A 21,809-nucleotide genomic window follows, 5' to 3' on the forward strand; every position below is an offset into this window, starting at 1 on the left:
CATGCTTCGATCTTTCTTTTTCATTCCTGTACATATTTTCTCATGTAATGATGGCTCTCTCTCTATGCGTGTGTAGCCAGACCCTTTTCTTTCTTTGGTGTAGGGACGGGGAAAAAAGGCTGCCTTTTCTTTCCCGAGAAAGAAAAGGCTCTGGCTATACGTGATACGTGAAACTGGCTATTTAAACTAACACATACGTACTTTCAAACAGATTTAGTTAGTGACATGCACTTCATACCTAATGCCCAGTCCGTCGTGTCCATAAACTCCACGCAGATCGCTACAAATCTAGAGGTAAAATCAGAAAGTCTTGCAGAAATTGAGGCAAGCGGCTGTAGCGCACGTGAGTGCACGTGCATCATGGTGCGCGTCCTTTGGATGGACTCTGAGGTACTCTCTAACGTCCTATGCAATCCAGGGACGATGGCGATGCTCGCGTAACATTAAATGAAGACGCTGCACTCCTCCCCAGTCTACAGTTGAAGTGAAGGATGGGACACAAGTTGACAAGCCCACGTAAACAGCCGAGAAGCAGCAGGCGGGCAATAATGTGCGTGAAAGCACTGAGAGCTAATGAATAAGAGGTACAGAACATTTGATTTGATTTTTAAGCCAATCGCAATGTTCTTTGGCTCTTTTAACGTGCAAGCCGAGGGGGTGGTGGTGGGGAAGGGAGGGTGGTGTACTCTGTGCAGGTGGATCTGTGACCACAGTCAAACACGAGTAAACGGAAGTGTTGACTCTAAGTCACAGGTCAAGGTAGCTAACTGATATTAGTAGAAACTATGCATGTGTGCACTCATGAACTTCATTTATAGCTAGCCATACTTTCTTTGATTGTCACTTCAAAGATGTAAATATTGCTAGCTATTTTCAAAAAAAAAATTTTTTTGTTTGTTATTTCCAAATTTTTAACCTTTCGAAAATTTCCCACTATACGGTAGTATTATTAAGAGATTTATGTGTCTTCTGTTGTAGATGATTGAGTTACCATTGTAGCATCCACAACTATTCAAAGCTATTGGAGTCAAGGTATGTGTAATTTCAACTTGAAAGTGGATCATACATCAGTCACAATTTTTACAGCCACCTAGGAGAGTTTTATTGTATGGCCCACCAGGAGGTGGATAGCTAGGTATGTAAGTTATTAAGAATATATCACTGTTAAACTGTCTGTCTAATTGTTGCAACTGTGTATATGTGGTTATGTGTAACCTGCTATGTTGTTCTGATACTGATTGACATACAGAACTGTTTCTGGCTCCTATTCTCTTGATAAATGTGACCCACTGAGGAAAAGCCTGACTGGTTTACATTTTCCTTGAACTTCATTTTATGATTTCCTTATTGTTTACAGGGAAAAACCAATGGACTGTTAAAGTTTCAGCCTTATCTGGTAAGTACTTTTGGAGTTATAGTGATAGACAACTAGATCAGAAAAGCAAAACAATCGATTTGTCACAGACACTCGTTTAAGCAATCATAAGTTTTGAATGCGATGGGCTATGGAATTGGGACTTGTGTCATTCAATTCACCATGAACTGGGGCATTCAATAAGGTGTAGTTTTTGGCCTAAATACACCCATGCTATTAAGCAAGAAGGCTGTTCAAGCTGACAAACGGCGACAATTAAGTTTTTTTTACCGCAACGTAAACAAACACACGTAACTCATGTTTGCTTCATGGTACAGAAACGAAGATATTCTTTTTCTCCATGAAGGGGCAAATCCAGTAATATAGTGGATATTTCAATTTGAGTCTTCCTTCACTGTGTTATGAAGCGATTAAAACATTTATGTAGCACACGTTTTTTACCCAATGTATTTCAGTAGCAAATATATCAAAACCAGAATTATACAAACCAGTCAGGTTTTCACTCAGCAGATCACAAATTGTAAGGCTGTACATGGGAGTATTATGATACAATACGATAGTACTGTATAGTAGGGGTTGGTAAGAAATCATATGGTTTCGTGGATTTTGCACTTTAAAAAATGGCCTTGCAATAAGTTACCCAAAATCACACATTTTTAATAGTCTGCCTTAGAGTATTCATTCTACTAAACCTATACCTGTTATTGTGTGTGTGCATGTGTACGTGTGTGTGTGTGTGTGTGTGTGTGTGTGTGTGTGTGTGTGTGTGTGTGTGTGTGTGTGTGTGTGTGTGTGTGTGTGTGCATCGGCCTGGTAATTGGTTCCTGGTTCAATTCTGGGTTACATCAAATGTATTATTGTTGTTTCCTTGAGCAAGAAACTTTACTCACATTGATCTAGTCTACCCAGCTGTTTAAGTGGTGGCCTGATGTCAACTGGGGAAGTAGCCCACCAAGCTGTAACATCAGTGGGTACCTGGTATTAACTGGGGAAACTAATGCCAATTGTCCATGTCTTGCACAGCCGGTGAAGGTCCAGGCAAGACTTCAGGTGCCCACACCTTCACCTGTGGGACATGGTACAGCCTCCTGCGGGTTTCTAGTCCTGCCCCAGGAGCAATTGTCTGCACTGACTCCTAGCACTTGAGTAGCACACACGTGTCCCGTGGTGGTTAACTGGGTAGGCGTGACCATGCTAACGTGGCAGCTAAAGGTGCTGTGTGTGTGCTGTGTGTGTGTGTGTGTGTGTGTGTGTGTGTGTGTGTGTGTGTGTGTGTGTGTGTGTGTGTGTGTGTGTGTGTTCTCCATGCTTACCCCGGCATGCTCTCACCAACAGCACTGCAGGTATAACGTGGAGAGACAGAAAAGTGGCCATTTCTCGCTTTATAGTCAGACTTTTGTTTAATGTCTGGTTATATTTAAATGGCCTACATTCTGTGTTGTACACATGGAGTATCATTGTTTGTCATCTTTACTTGTGTCATTTTATTGTAGCCTTTGAGGAAGCAGAGAAGAATGCTCCTGCTATTATCTTCATTGATGAAATAGATGCTATTGCTCCCAAGATAGATAAGGTATTTGTGACCTTCTGTTACTCTGTGTTTATTACCAATTGTAACAGACACATGGTGAAGTGGAGAAAAGAATTGTATCACAACTACTCACTGTTATGGATGGGTTAAAACAAACAGCTCATATGGCTGCAACTAACAGGCCCAACAGTATTGATGCTGCTCTGAGAAGATTTGGTATGTTATCCACTACATGTACCAATGCATAAAACATCAATTTTGATTATATGTATGTGGTACTGCTGGCAAAAAAGCCTGGGTAGTATTTTGGGACTTCTGTGTCTGGCCTTTTACTTTTTAAACATAAGTATAAGACCGGTAAACCCACTTGTATTACATCTTAGAAAGAGTGGTACCATACTGTACATATCGTAATAATTTGGTGTCTGAATAATGTTCAACCAGTTATCAAAACCAAAGTAGCCATTTCTAGCTGTGTTGTAGCCATTTTAAAGCTTTACAAACAAAGAACAACATGAAAAGTGCCTCTACAATCAATCTAGTCAGGAAATTACAGACAATTCTCATTGTAATACAAGAGTCAGCACAAGAATTCATTGCACTCCCATAAATGAACACCACAATGATGGAAGAAGAAATGAAACATAAAGGTGGACCATGATGGATGCACAGTAGCTGCTGTGGTTGGTGAAAAGGCACATGCTGGCCGTAGTGAAGAAGTCAACCCCGTAGTGTCAAGTTATACTTTGCTGAAAGCACCAGTCAGAATAAATAATTAAAATCCTGCTTTGCAAGAAAGTGCTAATCTTTATCCCGACTATACAGTGCAACCATACTACGTATATGATGTTATTTGACTTTTGACGACGAGCATCCAATCTAATAGTATTACTTGTAGAAAAGCTGGAACAAAAAAGGCAGCAAAGAAGCATGACACCCTCCCTGGCTTTGGTGTGAATAAGTAAATGTGTTTTCCCAGTAATTAATGTGAGGTGTATGTTTTTATACAGGTAGATCATTTTGATTGGGAGGTTGAAATTGGTATCCCTGATGCTACTGGACAACTAGAAATCTTACGTATTCACACAAAGAACATGAAGTTGGCAAGTGATGTTGACTTGGAACAGGTGACACTAATCACAAAAGATGACTAGTGTATTTTACATGTGTGTTCTAATTACAGGTGGCTTCTGAGACTCATGGTCATGTTGGTGCTGATCTTGCTTCACTTTGTTCAGAAGTAGCTCTCCAACAGGTAATAACCTGTGTATTGATGCTGAAGATGTATCAATACACAGGTTGATACATCTTCAGCATCAATGATACATCTTCAGCTTCTACATCTTCAGCATAGTGTCATCTTCAGCATACATCTTCAGCATCTACTGTATGTACACATACAGTAGATGTATTGTGTACAGTAATGATAGAAGTGTTGTGTTACACACAGATAAGTGAGAAGATGGATCTCATTGATCTTGAGGATGACACTATATTATTGATGCTGAAGTGATGGACCCCTTGGCAGTAACAATGAGAAACTTTTAGGGTATGTCAATGTCATTGAGTATGGTAGTGGTTAATATTACGGATCCACCCTCCCATGAGGATTAATGGTTACCCAAATTCACACATTTTAATAGTCTGCCCTAGAGTATTCACTAAAACTGCAACTGATGTAGTAGGAATCAACCGAATAATACGTACAGTACGTATCTTGTGCTGCTCAAGTTTAGCAGATTAAGAATTTAAACCACTATCCTCTCTCTTACTACATGCCGTACCATTACCTATCTGCTATATAGGAGGTCTCTGATCATTTCAGAGAACCTCTCCAGAGGTCTCTGTGATTTTAAAGACCTTGTTATCTCCCAAAGAGCAAAGGATTCCCATTTTCTAAGCAAAGATTTCATCTATCTGCTGCTGGTGTATCCAGTCTTGACACTTAACTTACTAGTATGTGTTTACTTTTTATGGTATTACCATATATGTTCATGTACATGTGGGACCAAATATGTACCTATATGGCTTCAATAATTGGGTGGCTGTTTTAATGAGATGTACAGTGTTTGGGACCAACATGACATGTAATGGTATGGTAGTCTTGTTAATGAGGTAGCCACTAAGTAATGTTGTCTACAGTTACAGTTCAGTACACTTGGGAGTGAGTGTGATTTTCTTATGAGGATACAATGAAGACATAGTGCATAAAGTTAGATGTCACTTTCAACACTGTAAAAACTTTAGTAATTTTCTATGAACAAATTTTGTTCCTTGAAGAAGTTTATTGTTTGATGTTTATTGTTTTTTGTGAATCTCTATCGTATTTATAGTTGTCAACAAGCCTATTGTACAAGTTATCAAATAATAGGTTTTTCTTCCAAATAGTGATATAGTGGTACCCTCTTATAGGACACCCCTGAATCATGGACAACCTCAGCTGTTGACACTATACTCACATTGCTCCAGTCTACCAGTTGTATTTGTGAGAGCCTGAGGTGGTCCAAAGAAGCAAATGACAATTTACTTAAAGTACTAAGTCCAGGTGGACTGATGGGTGTTCACAATGTCATTGATCCACGAGGTTAGTACAATCCTCCTATGGACCAACCCCCACAATGATTTACCTGTATTAGTTTGAGTACCTGCACAGTATTCCAGCTGGTTAGTGTGATCATAAAGTGACATCTATCAGTTTTACTTTGTGTGCTTGAGCCTGTTGAATACTTTGTGTGCTTGAGCCTGTTGAATACTTTGTGTGCTAGTGTGTATTGTATGTACAATATACTTGTGTCATGTAAACACACAGGTGTCCTATGGTCCTCCCTGATGTGGTATGACTCTACTTACTAAAATAAGTCCAACTTCATCTCAATAAAGGTTAGCTACTGTTTGTATTTGTAAGGTGAAGGAGTGGACATTTTGTTGTGTAGGGTCCTTAACTGTTGACCGTGTGGTTTGGAGAATCTGAAGTTTTCAACAAGGTATATTTAACACACGCACACACGCACACACATAAACACTGAATTTAACACTAAAAGACACATGTTTATGAGATATGAGAGTGTCAAAACAGGCAGTAATGATTTAGCCAAACTGAGCTTTTGGAAATAGCCAATAGTGGTGTTTGAACACATACCTGTTACCGGAGGTATGGTTAGTATGTACATCTTGGACTTGGCTCATTTTATCTAGTGCATAAACGAATGTCTATTTTATGCTTCGAAGGTTTGAATGCACCATTCGAAGGTTTGATGAATATTTTATGATGCTATAGCTACATATTATGTAGGTGGCATAATTTTGAGTGTATTGTAGCTTAATCCAGTTTTTGTTTTGGCTCCAGGCTCCCTTTGGCAAATGGAATTTCTCACGTTGACACTATTATTCGTCTGTTTAACAAGATACAGCAGCTGGAGAAACACAGAGCTGCTGCTAAACAAAGCAGCAGCTATTCCCAAGCAGCTATTCCTGACCTGCTGCTAACACAAAGCTGCTGCTATTCCCGAGTTGTGTACTACCTTACAGTAGTACACAACTCTGGAATATTCTTCCTCTACAGCTTGTCCCAACTGTACTTCTCAATTAGTGGTGGGCATGGCCACTCATGGTGCGAGCTAATTGACTTGTCAGACACCTGGTACAACCACCTTCCATTACTTTCTAAGCATAACTGCCCACAGCAAAATTATTCATGGCATGATGAGCACTTGGATTCTTAAGGTCTTTTGCTCACTAATATGACCAGGTTGTGCATGCGCAAAATTCGAACTTCGCTTATGTCATTTGAATAATTTACCCTTCGAACCATTGAATGAATGCAGTACATTCGTTTATGCACTAATTTTGTGTATGTGAGCGTGTGTGTGCATATGTTTGTTTGTGTGTGTGTGCATGCGTACGTGCAGGCATGCATATGTATGTGTGTGTGTGTGATGAAGTAATTTATCTCATTTTACAGACCTGATATTTTTGATCCAGGCCTGACCAGTTGATGTACATTTCTGATTCTCTACTTGATGAATCTGTAAGTGTATTGTGTAGTGTTGTATTGTAAGAGACACACCTTGTCCAGTCACGTAACAAGCAATTGGATTGTGTTAAACCCCTTATGTAAATGTCCATGTAGTTTTAAGTTATAATAACCTCAATTATAAAACTGGTGTACACCCACAGCAGCAGACACCTCACCACTTACTTGTATTGACCCTCAACTAACACGTTAACACACAGTAACACAATAAATATCCAAAAAGTAACCTACAATACATACACATCTGTGTATGTGGACAATGTAATGTTTAAACTATACTGACCACTTGTAGGACATGGAAGATGAAACAGTCCCTGATATCAGAAAAGATCACTTTGAAAAAGCTATGAAGTTTGCCCGTCGATCTGTAAGTGATAATGACATCAGAAATATGAGATGTTCTCCCAAACTCTACAAACTTATGGATTTGGCCAAAACTTCAGGTATATAGGTGGTCCCACACTGTGAGGTATAATGTGTCGTCTGTTGTTTATTTAGTTTCCCTCTTCAACCACCACAGGATGATGATGGAGATGACTTGTATAGTAACTACACTACTACGTACATCTATTACTCTGTATTTGTGTCAAGAATATGTGTGTGATTTTTAAATTGACATTATCATGTTTGACACACTAGATTATGTACCGCGATAGATTACTCTAACACAAGTCAGCATGACGTATATATTACGTCAAGTATATTACGTCACGTATATTGTAAAGATCGATTGTGGCTTTTCTTGATTGTTTCACAGTTCGCTTCGAAACTTGATCTCTGACTAAGCAGTGGTTTTTCATGGCAACTCCGAGTGGGGTTGGGAAATCAGATGAAGGAATATCAGGTGAGCCACTCATAATCAACGTCGATCGTACCATAGCTATGCCGTGCGATCTGAGAACTGATGGATAGTTGTATTTCACTATATTGTAGATTAATATGCTGTACATTGTCTGCTAATGGTCTTAACAGTCCTCCTGCCATAAAGCTATAACTCACTTTGTACGTCCACTGAGATTGAAAAACACCTTATTAGCCTTATATAGATCACAAGCTATGGTGTTGATGGCAACACAAGTGCTTGTTTCTCATCCACCAAATTCGGTGTTTTGAATTTAGTTACTGGACAGGCAGCTTATGCTGATTTGTCCAGCATGTATGTGCAGAGTGGAGGCCATTACTCATCTGAACTTGTTAATCTATGTGTTAGTAAGTAATTACTATATGTGTATAATATTGTTTTGTTTTTGTACCTGTTTGTGCTGTATATGAGCTTTAACTCTGTTAAGGAAGAACAGCTCATTGTGATTACTGTACCAATTGCAAGAGGATAATAACAATAAAATCAATTTTGAAAAGCATGTTCCAATTCTCGTATCTACTGCAACAGGGTGTTATGAACCATACACGTATGGGGCAGATCACTTGTCCCGTACACGTATGGGTAACCCATATGCATTTAAGACAGTTTTCTCCTCTATTTATCTGGGCTTGATGGGCTGCCATCCCCAGCCACATATTGGCATAAGATTAAAGATGGCACATGCTTACCACTGCATAAGGTAACTACACACGTACAAGAGGGATTCATTCCACTTCTCAGTCCGTTTGTCAGTCAGACTAACTACAAAACTAGGACTGCACCATGCTGTCAACCCAGTCAGAAATGTCATTAAAGTTTTACTCAAGGATTTTGTTGGTACAAAGCCACTCATTTGTGGAATGCCTTGCCAGCCGACATTAAAGAACTTTACTCTTTTAGAGACTTTCGAAACTATACGAAAAGCCATTTCTTATCATCTATGCAAGTCAGTGTTTTTAGTGTGTGTGATTTAATGTTTGTTATGGTCTTGCTTTGTATTTACGTATGCACATACAGTATGTTTAGTTTGTTGTTGTATCACTCCAACAAGGCCAGAGAACAGCATTGTGCCGATTGTTGCATATGAGTATTATAAAATAATAAATCAAATCGATTAAAGCTACTGCATGACCCTTCTCAGGGGCGGCTCTGAAGGGGAGGGGGTTCTGAGGGTTCCAGAAACTGGTCAAGCATTGATTATGTTTTGCATTCATTTGCAGTGGTCAGGTCAGGTACTCTAAAAGAGCAGCCAATCACTCTAATAGAACAGTCACATTGTGAATCTTTTAAAATTTTAAGTAGCTATTTAATTTACTTGCACCAATGCAATAAAAGTCTAAAATCTTACCTCAGGGTATTCAAAACCTGGGTTCCTTCCCTCTAGACTCCTCATGTCTGTTTTATGTCTGAAACTTCACAGTGCTCCACTCGTTTCTTCTTGGCCTGCTCCTACTGTGTCAGCCGAAACAACCAATTTCATATGCAACATTTGGGCCATGGAAACTAGATTTAGGGTATAAATTTACTGAAATAGCTATTTGAACAAGTGTGAAATTTTCACTAGCTATTATGACATAAGTCATAACCCATGTTTTATCCATGATATTTGAATTTCTTAGCGATACGTTGTTAAAAACATCAATGGATACTAAAAATACAAGGGTGAGAGTTGTACTAAGCTGTATCCTGACTGCTCTATTAGAGTGACTGTTCTATTATAGTATCTTGATCATTTTCTATAAAATCAAAAGTGAAGTGTTGTTGGGGGTTCAATAGCTATAATGGATGCTAGTTAAATGTTTAATTGAAGACATAATTTATTATATAGCTATAATACTGTATTTCCATGATAAATTGCTAACACAGCTCTCTACTAGAATTGCTATAGCTACTCAACTAAGTTTGAAAGGGGGATTCTATCAAAACTAAAGAAACCTATCTAGATCCATCACTGAAACTGTCAGGACTTGAGTAACTTTGTAGCTAGCTAGTTGGGTAACTACATGCATGGTTTAAAATGTATTTTTATCATCTCCTTGGATGAAGGATTTAGCCAATAGACTGATTTAAGCTTGTGACCCATACACATATGGGTGCCCTGTATGCGTATACATGGGTATCCCATACACTTATAGATTACCCCATGTGTATATAGAAGGCCCGTATAGGTGTATGCGTATGGGAGCTCTTATAAGCGTATGGGACAAATACGCATATGGGTTGCAACAAGGGTAAAACTACCTGTGTATCTGTTATATCAAGTGTTGCAGTGGGCAAGGATGACAAGTTTGTCTGTGTTTTTCCACTAGAAATTACTGGCAGTGGTCAAATAGTCGAACATTGAAAGTTACACACTAAGCATGCAACAATCTTTAACCATTGAGTCAATGCTCTTCAGGGTCTGTGGGCATGCCACCAGAAGTTCTAAGGTGGTATTTTAGACTAGATGTTGAGAAATTGTAACTCGCTAGTCATTATAGTTTTTAAGATATGCTCCTTGGCTCATGGTAAACACCTCATATAAGCACTGCCTCCCATGTTCGACTTTCAGTGCCTAACTGGTAAAGCAGATAACAGAAACAGAAATATAAAACATGACTGGTTACTTGCTCTAGTGGAGTATCTTGATCTATTATTGCAAGAATTGTTGAATAAAAGGTAAGGGGGCATGCTTCCCCTCCCCACAACTATAACTAAAGAAATTGTTCAAAACTTGTGAAATAGCTAATAGCACTCACCTCTTTACAAAAACTACCTCTATGGTAAGACCACCTCTATGATAAGACCACCTCATTATAGTGACCACATTATTAATTTTAGATTTCAAATGTGCTTCATGACCATTTTGGCTAGCTGTGGTGTATTTTATGAATTTGTGTACAAGGTCATCTATCAAGATCATATTTTCGTCTCATTTTACTTTAGTGTAACCTGATTGATCAAGATACCTAGATTAACAAAAATATGATTTAGTATTAATGCGATGTCAACTCAAAAGTAGCTACACCATATAGCTATAATATTGCTGGGCCAAACTTTGTGTACTTATGAACAAGGTTAGCTAGATATATGGCTACCGCTACTTTATTTTATAGTGTTATATAGCCAGATTGGTTTTCTTATCATTAGGTAGAGGAATGCACAAGATGTCTACTGTTTCCAATACAAGACCACAAAATGAAATAGTGGTAGCTGTATAGCTAGTTAACCTTGTTAATAAGGCCACTTCATTATACAAACCTTGACCCCAAAAAGTGATGTTCAGATATAACCACATGTGCTTAATTAACAAGCATGTGCTTAATAAGCAGAGTCCATGGTATACAGTATGTGTATAGCTATACAATAACAGCCAAGCTATGAAAAAAAGTGCGGCCCTTAAGAAAGCCAGGGTGAAAAAAGATGTAAAATCAAAGGTGGCGGCCAAGAAATGACTGCGATGGTAGATTAATGGAAAAATTTTAATAGCAACAATTCAGGTGAATTTGTGTTTCCTTCTCTTAAATTCACCCGAATTGTCGTTATTAAAATTTCATTAACCTACCATCACAGTTTCCACCTTTGATTTCACATCTTTTATCACCCTGGCTTTCTTGGGGGCCACATTCAAAGCTTGGCTGTTTTTGTATAGATATCATCCAAACAGGCCAGCTTTGGAGTCTTTTACTAATCTTTTTCTTTACTGCAGAAAGTAGAAAGACATCAAAGATTCTCTGGATATTTTTATACTGATGCAGATATTAATATTGTATAAAAATTATCACATGTCCTGTCTCCTAGATGGACTATATAGCTTGTAGCAGAAATCTCTACAAGGTAACTTATTTGTAACCGAACTCGCTACAAAGTGACTTTTAATGTACGTGGACTCTCCTCAGAATGACTTGTTGTAGCTGAACTAACTACAAGGTGACTTGAATGCTTCACAGGATGCTTGTTTGTAGCTGAACTCTCTACAGGTGGGGACTTGTTTGTAGCGCAATGCTCTGCTGGGTGGTTTTTTTTGTAACTTTCCACAAGGTTTGTTTGTAGCTGAAATCTATACAGGGTGACTAGTTTGTAACTGCATGAACACTCTGCTGGTACTGGGTGTCTTTTTGTAGCTGATCTCTCTATACAGCTGCAGTGACCTGTTTATTATCTACAGGGTGGTTGTTTGTAGCTGAACTCTCTACAGGGTGACTTTTTGTAGCTCTACAGGTGACTTGTTTGTGACTGAACTATCCACAAGTTATTTATAGGTCACAGGGTGATTTTTTTACAGGGTGATTTTTTTACAGGGTGATTTTTTTACAGGGTGATTTGTTTGTAGCTGAATTCTCTTCCAGTTGATTTGTTTGTACTAGGGCTTGCTACAGGATGACTGTTCGTAGTTGAACTCTTTACAGGGTGATTTGTTTGTAGCTGAACTCTCCACACAGTGACTTGTTTGTAGCTGAATGCTCTACTGGGTAACCGCTTTAGCTGAACTCTACGTTTGTGGCTGACCTCCCCACGCAAATTTTTTTTTGTATGAGGTTTTGTAACTTTAATATTTTCATTTAATGGTTTTACATAAAGTGAACGGACATCAATTACTCAACCCTGCACGCCACGCACCATCGAACATAATCATTTTGGTTGCACTGTAGACTATACAGCTAGACTCTGTACGTAGTTATGCTTATTTAGTCAGCGCGTTCACCTTAAGTCATTGAAGGACCCTCCTAGTAATGAACACTATTTTCTAAGACATGCATGCAATTAGCTAGCTAGCTATTCATTGTGTCCCTTGTTCCAAAGTGTCCCAGTGGTTCAAATATAATTGCATGCATTTAAAAAGACACATTGTACATATCTGACTACTATAGCCGTACTGAAATTCCACAAGACTAACAAGAGTGCAAAAAGTTGGCCACACTGATACAATGAGTTCACCATTTTCCAGCATTTTGAAGGCCCTTTGAAACATTGACAGAAAAGTTATGAGGGCGTTTACCCTTGGGATCTCTTCTTGTTGGCATGTTGTAGCGATTAGTGTCATTTTCTTTTCCTCCGGTACAATTCAATTTTAGCGGTCTCCCTGATGCAACCGTTCCTTTACCCCTAGGTATCCCCTTTCGACGGCGACCTGCAGCAGTTGCCTGCACTGGGATTCTATACTCTCTTCTTAACAAACCAGGTTGAACAGTCAACTTTTCCCCCGGAGACCATGCAAATTGATGCAAGGCAGAAGCAAGCTTCGCAGTGGTACTACTTGCACACATATCTTGATATCTCTTTACAAACTTTTCTATTCCTGAGACCATGTTATAATCTTGATCGTTTTGTTGCAGGTGTTTTGTCATGTCTTCCATTACAACTTTTAGCTGTGACAATGTTTCAGAATTCTGGTCAACGCTTGCATCTTCTTCAATTTGCATCTCTTCACTGATTTCATACGTGCCATCCTCAACAACAATTGGGATCACAGCACTGTCAATCTCAGGGAATTGTCTTTTACTATCACAAATAGTTTTTTCATCAGATGCCTGCGACACAGCTGCACACATTGACAAGTCAGCCTCTGCCTTATCTCCTAATGCTATATATGCCATCAGCTTCCTAGATTCAGGGTGCATGGAAGGAATAAAATTTATACTTGACTTACGAAAATTGATAGCAACTGCTGCCTGATGACTGCATGGAGACCCATCACTTCCTAGAACACATGTGCAGAACCCCACAGACATATCCACTGTATACACATCACCATTATCCCTTGAGCTTACAACCTTAAACTGATCATTGTTGTCCGTAGTGTATAGGTTTTCCAGCTTAATTTTGCTTGCATTGATACCTTTGAACTTCATAGATACATAGTGATCAAACCTGCAATGAGCTATGCTGAGCAGCTTCCTCTGATAGTAAAGTTCTAAAGCATCTGTCACAAAGTGAAACATTTGAATGAGATTGTAGGTGTTGACACAACTAAATATCAATTCTTTGAGAATTTTCATGCCAGCTTCTGAATAATTGTTGGTGTGATTACCACAAACTGGCAAAGAAACACGAAAGCAAAGAGCCCACTGGTGTCTCTTGGTCCAGAGAGCTTTCACATAATTGCAAAAGTGGGGGTACTTGGATGCTGTAGTGTGCTTTAACAAATCACTGTAGCTCTCATTTAGTAATAGCTCAGATTTGCTATACAAAAGCTTTTTTAGCAAATTAATTAATATAACCACATCCATCGTCTCTGCAAGAAGTGGAATGAGCAAAGCAAAGTAACAATGTTGAAGAAGGCCATACTGACTGCAAAGCAGCTTGTTCTGCTGCACTATCATCTGTAAGTATGACTTTAGGACCAACACTTGTACCACTGTTGTAAAATGCATCATGCAGCCACACCTTTTTTAAATCTGATAAAGCTGAACATAATATAGATTCCTTTTCATCTGATGTCAATACAATTCCTAAAAGAATGGATCCTCCTGCGTGATTAGTTGAAAAAAGAAAGACAGATGTATTGAAGCGATCAAGGCAGGAAGTTGAATCACAGTACATGACTTCTGCTGCTTGTGGGAGGTTTTGATGAGCTCTTGCCATCATTGGAGTACAAATAGTAACAATCATTGGCTGAATAGCACATTTACGTCTTTTTGGAGGCTTGCCAGAATCACTGCAATCACTAGTTTCTCTATCATCAGAGGATTCTCCTTTATCACTGGACTTCATGCTGTCAAAAAACTGTAAAGTTGCTTTCCCACCTATTGAATTATATTTTTCATTATATAATCTTATTTCTTCTTTGAGTTTTTCAAACATTGATTTTCCATTCTGTAGTCCCAGTTCTGATTTTCTCCATGTATCAAACAACCTGCTTACATCTTGAGGATTAGGATTGACTGATCTATCTGCTAGTGTGGCCTGTGTTGAATCTGGATCTCCCAGCAGCTGTGATTTGCGATAGTGTCTTGCAGTAGCAGCTGAATGGCCCAGAGCAAACAGTGTGAAGTATGCATCCTTTGTTTCTTGGGATACTGATTTAAAGCTCAAGGTATGAAAGCATCTGATCGGATGGTTATGCTGAAACAGAAGTTTGACATACAAAGGATGGCTACGCTGTAAGGAAGTAGCCTTGTTGTTTGTTGCAAATAATGTAACAGAGAGTCTTGAAGGACAATTTGTTTTTTTGTTCCGTAAGGTACTAACCATAGTTGGTTTTTTAGGCTTCTTGCTTTTAGCACTTAGCTGCTTTGCTGTAAGCTGTTTTCGATAATGGTGGCAATGCATGTCCAGCTTATACAACACTCTCTTTTTAAAGATGGATTGTATGTGCAGGTCTTGCGATATGTGCATTGGCTTGACTGAAAAAAAAGCTGTAATCCAATCATTAAATTCTTCTTTGGAACACAAGTTAACTCTAAATTCTACATTGAAACACTCCTTAGATTCACCAGAAAATGCTTCCTGTGTCAAATCTTCATACTTCTCGATGACATAAGTGTATGACATATTTGTACTTGTAGATTTTGGTGGACGAATTGCCTTTAACTCATTATTTAAGTCATCCCATGTAATAATACAATTAAAACTATCCTCAAATGCAGTTTTGTCAACTAGTTCCATCTTGGGTTCTGTATCAATTGATTTCCTGCTTTCATAAAGTTGTAAAAGCTCAACTGGTTGCACCTCAGGTTCTGTAACAAAGGATTTATTGCCGTCATTGAGTGCTAAGATATTGACTGGTTGCACCTTTGGTTTCATAAACATTTTACCACTACTGCAAAAAGGATCCTTCTCTTTTAGTGGCACACAATGATCCTTCTCTCCTAGTTGCACAGAGTCACTTAGTAGTGTGTCACGAGTTAACAATAACTTTTGTGTTAGCCAGCTCATTTGCTATTCTCTGACGAATTCTAGGCATTTCCACCTATAGTGAAGATAAATAATATTACAGTCAGTGATATAAACACCAGATAAGATAGGACATAGAATTAAAGCACCACTAAATTAAAATACTACTGCAGGTGACCGCAAAGTATGCATAGTACAGCCCTTCCATAAAGATGTGCACCTGAAACATGATAAATCGGATACTTTTGTGCATGATCCTGAATATTAATGTATGATAGGACTGAGACAAATCGTAACAACTTTATTTCCTGAATGTCCAAACAAAACAAATTATTATGACATGGATATGCTATCTATGGTTGCACTTTAATTAGCATATACTAATATTCATACAACTACAAAGCTTGTAGCAATAGCTATGGTGAAGGATCTGTAAAAAGGAATAAGGGAATATGAGAGCGCTTAAATTATCTGTATGATTTCATACCACTATACAAACACCATATTTTAGCTGTGGCATAGTTCATACATAGCCTTATCATAAAAGCTGCTCTCGAATAAGAGCCACTGCTTGTATTTAAATATGCTGATTGAATTGTTTGTAATACATGCACATTCAATACTGAAACCAGGAATATATTTAAGTCAGCTATCTGATTAAAACAGCACTTTTATGAGAGTAACTTAGTGTATAAAAGTATTTAAGGAATCAGGTCAGTTATTGGAGAGTCCATATAAATGCCCTGGCCTTAGTGCCACACAAGCCCATGGTAGTCTCCTTGAAAAACAACCGCCTTTGCATAGTATCCGGTTAGTTTTCCTAGCTGAAAATTAAAATAACCATGGCTATTAAACATGGCAAATATTCAATATGTGTACATCATACAGCATATGTACTCTAGCTATTATTACATTGTACATGTACCTGTGTAAAAGTCATTGGATAGTCCAGTAAGAGGCATCGGGCATACTGTATAATATGATACGAAACAACATTACTGTGTCAATGTCTTAATAACAGTAAATCCCTTACTTCTAACAGAAATACTCCACAGTCATACTGATTGTTCTGCTGTGGTATACCCTAATAGCATAAAAATGTATTATACATTTTCTACCAATATTACGCACACATTTAATCTTACACTCATAGTTTTGCATTGCCAAAGGTCCTTTGAAACAAGTTGCCGTTCATGAAAAAACATCCTAATTTTACAAAGCATAGCTCAATCACTAATTAAAGCATTTCACATACTTTAAAGATTCAAAACAACAAGTTTGTTCAGTATTCAACGAATCATAGTATATCATCTTATTGGTTAGTTCTATTCTCTAATTAATAATTAAATACTTTAGCAAACATGCCATACTATGATTACTAACCATCATTGTCCCGTGGCTGTCATTTGAAAAAATAGCAAGCAAATAATCACTCTCCAAAAAGTTTACCTTAAACTTAGCAAAAAAAAAAACAACATAATAAAGTACAAAATTATATCAGTATACGTACCTTTGAGTACCAATTCTGCACACCAGAGTAGCCTGTCTCTAGTAGCTTCTTTGTAAAGAAACAATTAAGAATAGTTAAACGTTGGGCACGACTCTGATGAAAAGCAGCTTTTCACAATTATGCTAACATTGTTACTAATTACCAAACCTTCTGAACATGATCTTCTAAAAGCCTTAGGTAGTCTGATATTACCTATAAAAACAGATGTATAAAAAATAGTACAACACTATGTAAGATATCATGAAGTATAGTTTCATGTTTACAATATGCAATCTCTAAATATCTGCAAATCTGAAAATGCTCGTGTGAAAAGCTTTCAAGACTTATGTACTTGAAACACCTCACAAATTAAATTTTCGCTATAGTGTAAGCAATCAATTGCTAATCAACTCAATCATTGGAAAATATATTGAATGCATGTTGTACTATAGTACTGTCCAGAGGTAACGTTACACTTGCAAGCAGTTGACACTCGTGTAGCCCATTGTCGACCTGTGTATTTCTTTGGCATGTGTGTGCTAATAACTCACCACATGTAGCCACAACACTCAAGTTCCCTCGGGTGGTTGCTCCAGTAACTGCGTGCCTTCACATGTGATGATTTTCAGTTTTGTGTCATGTCAAGTCAGGGCCTGGATTTGAGCACTTGTGAGGTATTGTAACGTTACCTCTGGGCAGCACTGTATATAAAACAGTGGGATTTAATGCAATGAAGAAGTGTCGCAGTTTGTTAAGTGTAATAATAACCAGGGTAAATATTTGACAAGCAAAACCCTTGAACCCAGTTGCAAGTGTTTTAACCAGCACTGTGAAAGTGATTCACATACATGCAATGTACATAATGACTTAGCTGTGAAGTGCTAACATTAATTGTACCTTATGTGAGAGCCACTGGTTTCCAGCAAGACAGCTGTAATATTCATCACCATGTTCTACAGTCAGCTCATAGTCTGTACAATCCATATCAGTGAGGTCAATCACAGTTGACTCCCCTAGAAATGCAGTAAATCCAATTGTTCAATTATATCGGTGAATGGAAGACATTATTGGGACAAGCCTACATCTATACATAATACTGTAACCCACTGTAAAAAAATGGTATGATTTTATTAATTAGAGTTGTTAATGCATTGTGGCATATTTTGAGTTGTAATATACAATTAAATCAGTGCATGTGTGCTCTATCAGTAAACAATTCAAGCAAGACGGACTAACAAGACGAGCCTTTATACAAAGGCTCCATCAAGTCACCCCAACAAATGCACACTTAATTGGCCCAATTCAATTGCTTCTAACCACGATACTGACAAATACTAAAACGTACTGTAAATAAAATCACACTTCTCACCTGTAGCAGTATCACTATGGCCCTCGCTGCTTTCCATTTTCTATTCCTTGGCACCCCACAACGCCAGGCAACGACCCACAATAACGCATCAAACAGATTACGTATTTAAGTAGGCTTCCGGAAATTCCAGTTTATGTAGCTACTGGTGTACAAAGTTAAAGTGGCCAAACCTCGTACAAAAAAAATTCGCCCTCCCCACAGGGTGACTTGTTTGTAGCTGAACACTCTACTGGATAACTTTTTAGCTGAACTTTACAGGTGGCTTGTTTGTGGCTGACCTCCCCACAGGATGACTTGTTTGTAGCTGAACTCTCTACAGGGTAACTTTTGTGGGTGAGCCTTCCACAGAGTAATTGTTTGTAGTTGATATCTCTACAGGGTGACTTGTTTGCAGCTGAACTCTACTTTTAAAGCTGAACTCTACAGGTGATTTGTTTGTAGCTGAACTCTCTAGAGGGTGACTTGTTTAGCTGAACACTTAACTGGGTAACATTTTAGCTGAACTCTACAAGTGACTTGTTTGTGGCTGACCTCCCCACAGAGTAAATTGTTTGTAGCTGAACTCTCTACAGGGTGACTTGTTTGTAGTTGAACTCTCCAGTTTGTGGGTGAACTCTCTACAGGGTGACTTGTTTGTAGTTGATCTCTCCACAGGGTATAGTTTATTTATAGCTGAACTCTCCACAGGGCGGTTTGTTTGCGACTTGTTTGTGATTTGTTTGTACCTGAACTCTCTACAAGGTGACTTGTTTGTAGCTGAACACTCTACTGGGTAACTTTGTAGCTGACCTCCCCACAGGGTGACTTGAACTCTCTACAGGGTAACTTGTTTGTAGCTGAACTCTCCACAGGATAGTTTGTTTGCAGCTGAACTCTCTTCAGGGTGACTTGTTTGTGATTTGTTTGTAGCTGAACTCTCTACTGGGTGACTTGCTCATAGTTGAACTCTCTACATGGTGATTTGACTGTAGCTGAACGTTCTAATAGAGTGACTTATTATGTAGCTGAATATTCTATTAGGGTGACTGCACTATTAGAGTATCTCAATTGTGCACTTGTTACACCTAGTTGACTTTCGTCTTGACTTTTGTAGTGCAAATCAGTGGTTTTTAAACTGATTCCTTGTAAACTACTGAAAGATTGTTCTAAAATAATTAATCTACCTCTCTACCTGTTTTCAGCTGATTCCATTAGCTAGTTTGCCTGGTAGGCATGGCAAGTAATACGTTTTATATTAACAAAACTCGATTGTGCGTTTTTAGTATTAGTATTATGTAATATAAAAAAATTTACAAATCAGCAATTGTAAATTAATAGGCCTTTGGCCTTTCATTGTGTCCATATCCAGATTCTGTCCAAAACTGATCAAGTTTGTTCTTGAATTCACTGATTGACTGAACATTAATCACAGATGGGGGTAAACTGTTCCATTTTACACAAAATTTCATCTACATTCTATTTCAAACCACAGGACAACAGTTCAGCTGGTATAAAGCAAGTAACACCTACTTTACTTTTGTAGTGCTTGATTCTGTCTGCCTGGCTATTATTGCAAAGCACACTTGTCCCTTGAGCAGGATTGGACAGACCCTCAGGTTTTGAGATCACAATCTCAGGAACAGCACACTGCCTAGCCATAGGATTCAGCATTAAACATCAGGTGGAATTTTGAAATAGGTCATGGACCCATAGGTGCGGCCCTCTCTGGTTGCATGTCCTGCATTTGCATGAGTATGGCTTTATGGTCCATATTTTTTTTATTATGACTGGCTGTTTCATTAATAAACCACAGTGGTGAATCATGGTTCATTGCTGCTGTTAGACAAAGAATTTTATTTTGAGGGTGAAACTAACACAACATTCCCTCAATGTAGGAGGCCACTTAAGAAGGCAGTCAAGGTCGGTATCACAAAAGTTGCTGCTCCTAAATGCCTAATTTAGCTGCAAAAAGGCCATATATTTATTATATTCTGGCAATATACTTCATGCTTTTACCAGCCATTATGCCTCAAGTAATTGGTATATTCCCAAATTCTATGCCAACTGTAAATTGCTGTTTCAGGTGTCGGTTTGTTGAAAGTCTTAATAATAAGGTCACTTTGTTTAATTGTTGCATTAATAAGGTTTTAGTAATATACGACATACAAAAAGTAATCTACTTTGTAAACTTAATAGTGCCCATGCAGGTATGCAGTTCTAGATAAACAATTAAACAATTAAATAAACCACTATGATCAAGTTGTTAAATAATTTGCTGTGTTTAAACACATATTTTGTGTTTTCACTTTACCAGGTTCTTTGTTCTTAAATTTAATCATACACTACTTCACAAACTTGTTACAGGTAGCTCAAGACCAACCCTTAAGAAACTACAAAAAGCTAGAGTGATTGCTGCTGCTAGTTCCAGATGGTATCAACTGGGAATAGAGCTACTAGATGATGATCAGGTGACACAGTTGAGAATTATCAAGGAAAACAATGATGATGTAGCAGCTCGTTGTTCTGAAATGCTCAGCTACTGGATGCAGACTCATCCCAATGCCACTTGGTATCAGTTAGTGGCAGCAATGAAGACACCAGGTGTTGAACTGAATGAATTAGCTGCAACTGTGGAAAAAAGTTACACTGGTAAATGGAGCATAATTACAAATTATTTGCATATAATACTGTCTACACCAATGACAGTACAGAAAATAAGTACCGGTATTAGAGTTACACAATCAATACATTTCAGATGGTGTACATTGCATGGAATTGTACTGGTTTTTGCTGTTGTGCCACTTTAGGACTTCTCTAGTAGAGCACACATTTTTTCTGACACAACGCATATCAGGGCTAGGTGATATACCAGTATTGTTAGTATACTGTGATCAAGACACATGGTAGTATGTCATGTGGCCAAGAAAGCAGCCCGTCACACCATGAGTATATTGACAGGAAGAAAACAGCTTTTTCATGCATGGATAGCTCCATGGTTCTTTCTCCAAAGCACACATTATAGCTGTCCACCAGGTCACACAGCAAATTTGATAAAATTCTCACCAGCCATTTGTAAATATAGGCATTCAAAGTTTCAATTTAATATATTTCAGTGTATTTTCTTCTAAAGCCATCAAGGGCTTCATTTATTTTTGCACACTTTGCAAAAATTGTTATAAAATGCAGATGTGTAAATCAGTTGCCTCAATCTTTGGCACAGCTGAGGAGCATATTCATGTACCAAGTTTACTGCGAATCTGATACAAGGAGTTATGAGCATAATCATGTATAAAAGATCAAACTTCTGTCACGGCTACAGCGTAAATGAGTATAAGAATAATTTGAAAATTGGGGTG

At 38.2% G+C, this 21,809-nt stretch overlaps 1 protein-coding gene and 1 pseudogene across 1 annotated transcript; one reads left to right on the forward strand and one right to left on the reverse strand.

Moving 5' to 3' along the window:
* The first annotated feature begins 333 nt into the window (after positions 1-333).
* Positions 334-7,577, forward strand: LOC136256910 (transitional endoplasmic reticulum ATPase TER94-like; annotated as a pseudogene).
* Positions 7,578-16,514: 8,937 nt separating this feature from the next.
* Positions 16,515-17,206, reverse strand: LOC136256463 (sentrin-specific protease 5-like). Its single transcript, XM_066049432.1, has 6 exons — positions 17,127-17,206; positions 17,000-17,071; positions 16,872-16,948; positions 16,762-16,822; positions 16,650-16,700; positions 16,515-16,586 (listed from the first exon to the last, which is right to left on the reverse strand). The coding sequence occupies exons 2-6, from the start codon at positions 17,003-17,005 to the stop codon at positions 16,515-16,517; spliced, it is 267 nt and encodes an 88-aa protein (XP_065905504.1). The 5' UTR covers positions 17,006-17,071; positions 17,127-17,206.
* Positions 17,207-21,809: the final 4,603 nt, after the last annotated feature.

This window comes from Dysidea avara, chromosome 5, assembly GCF_963678975.1.
Source record: "Dysidea avara chromosome 5, odDysAvar1.4, whole genome shotgun sequence".
Taxonomy (NCBI): domain Eukaryota; kingdom Metazoa; phylum Porifera; class Demospongiae; order Dictyoceratida; family Dysideidae; genus Dysidea; species Dysidea avara.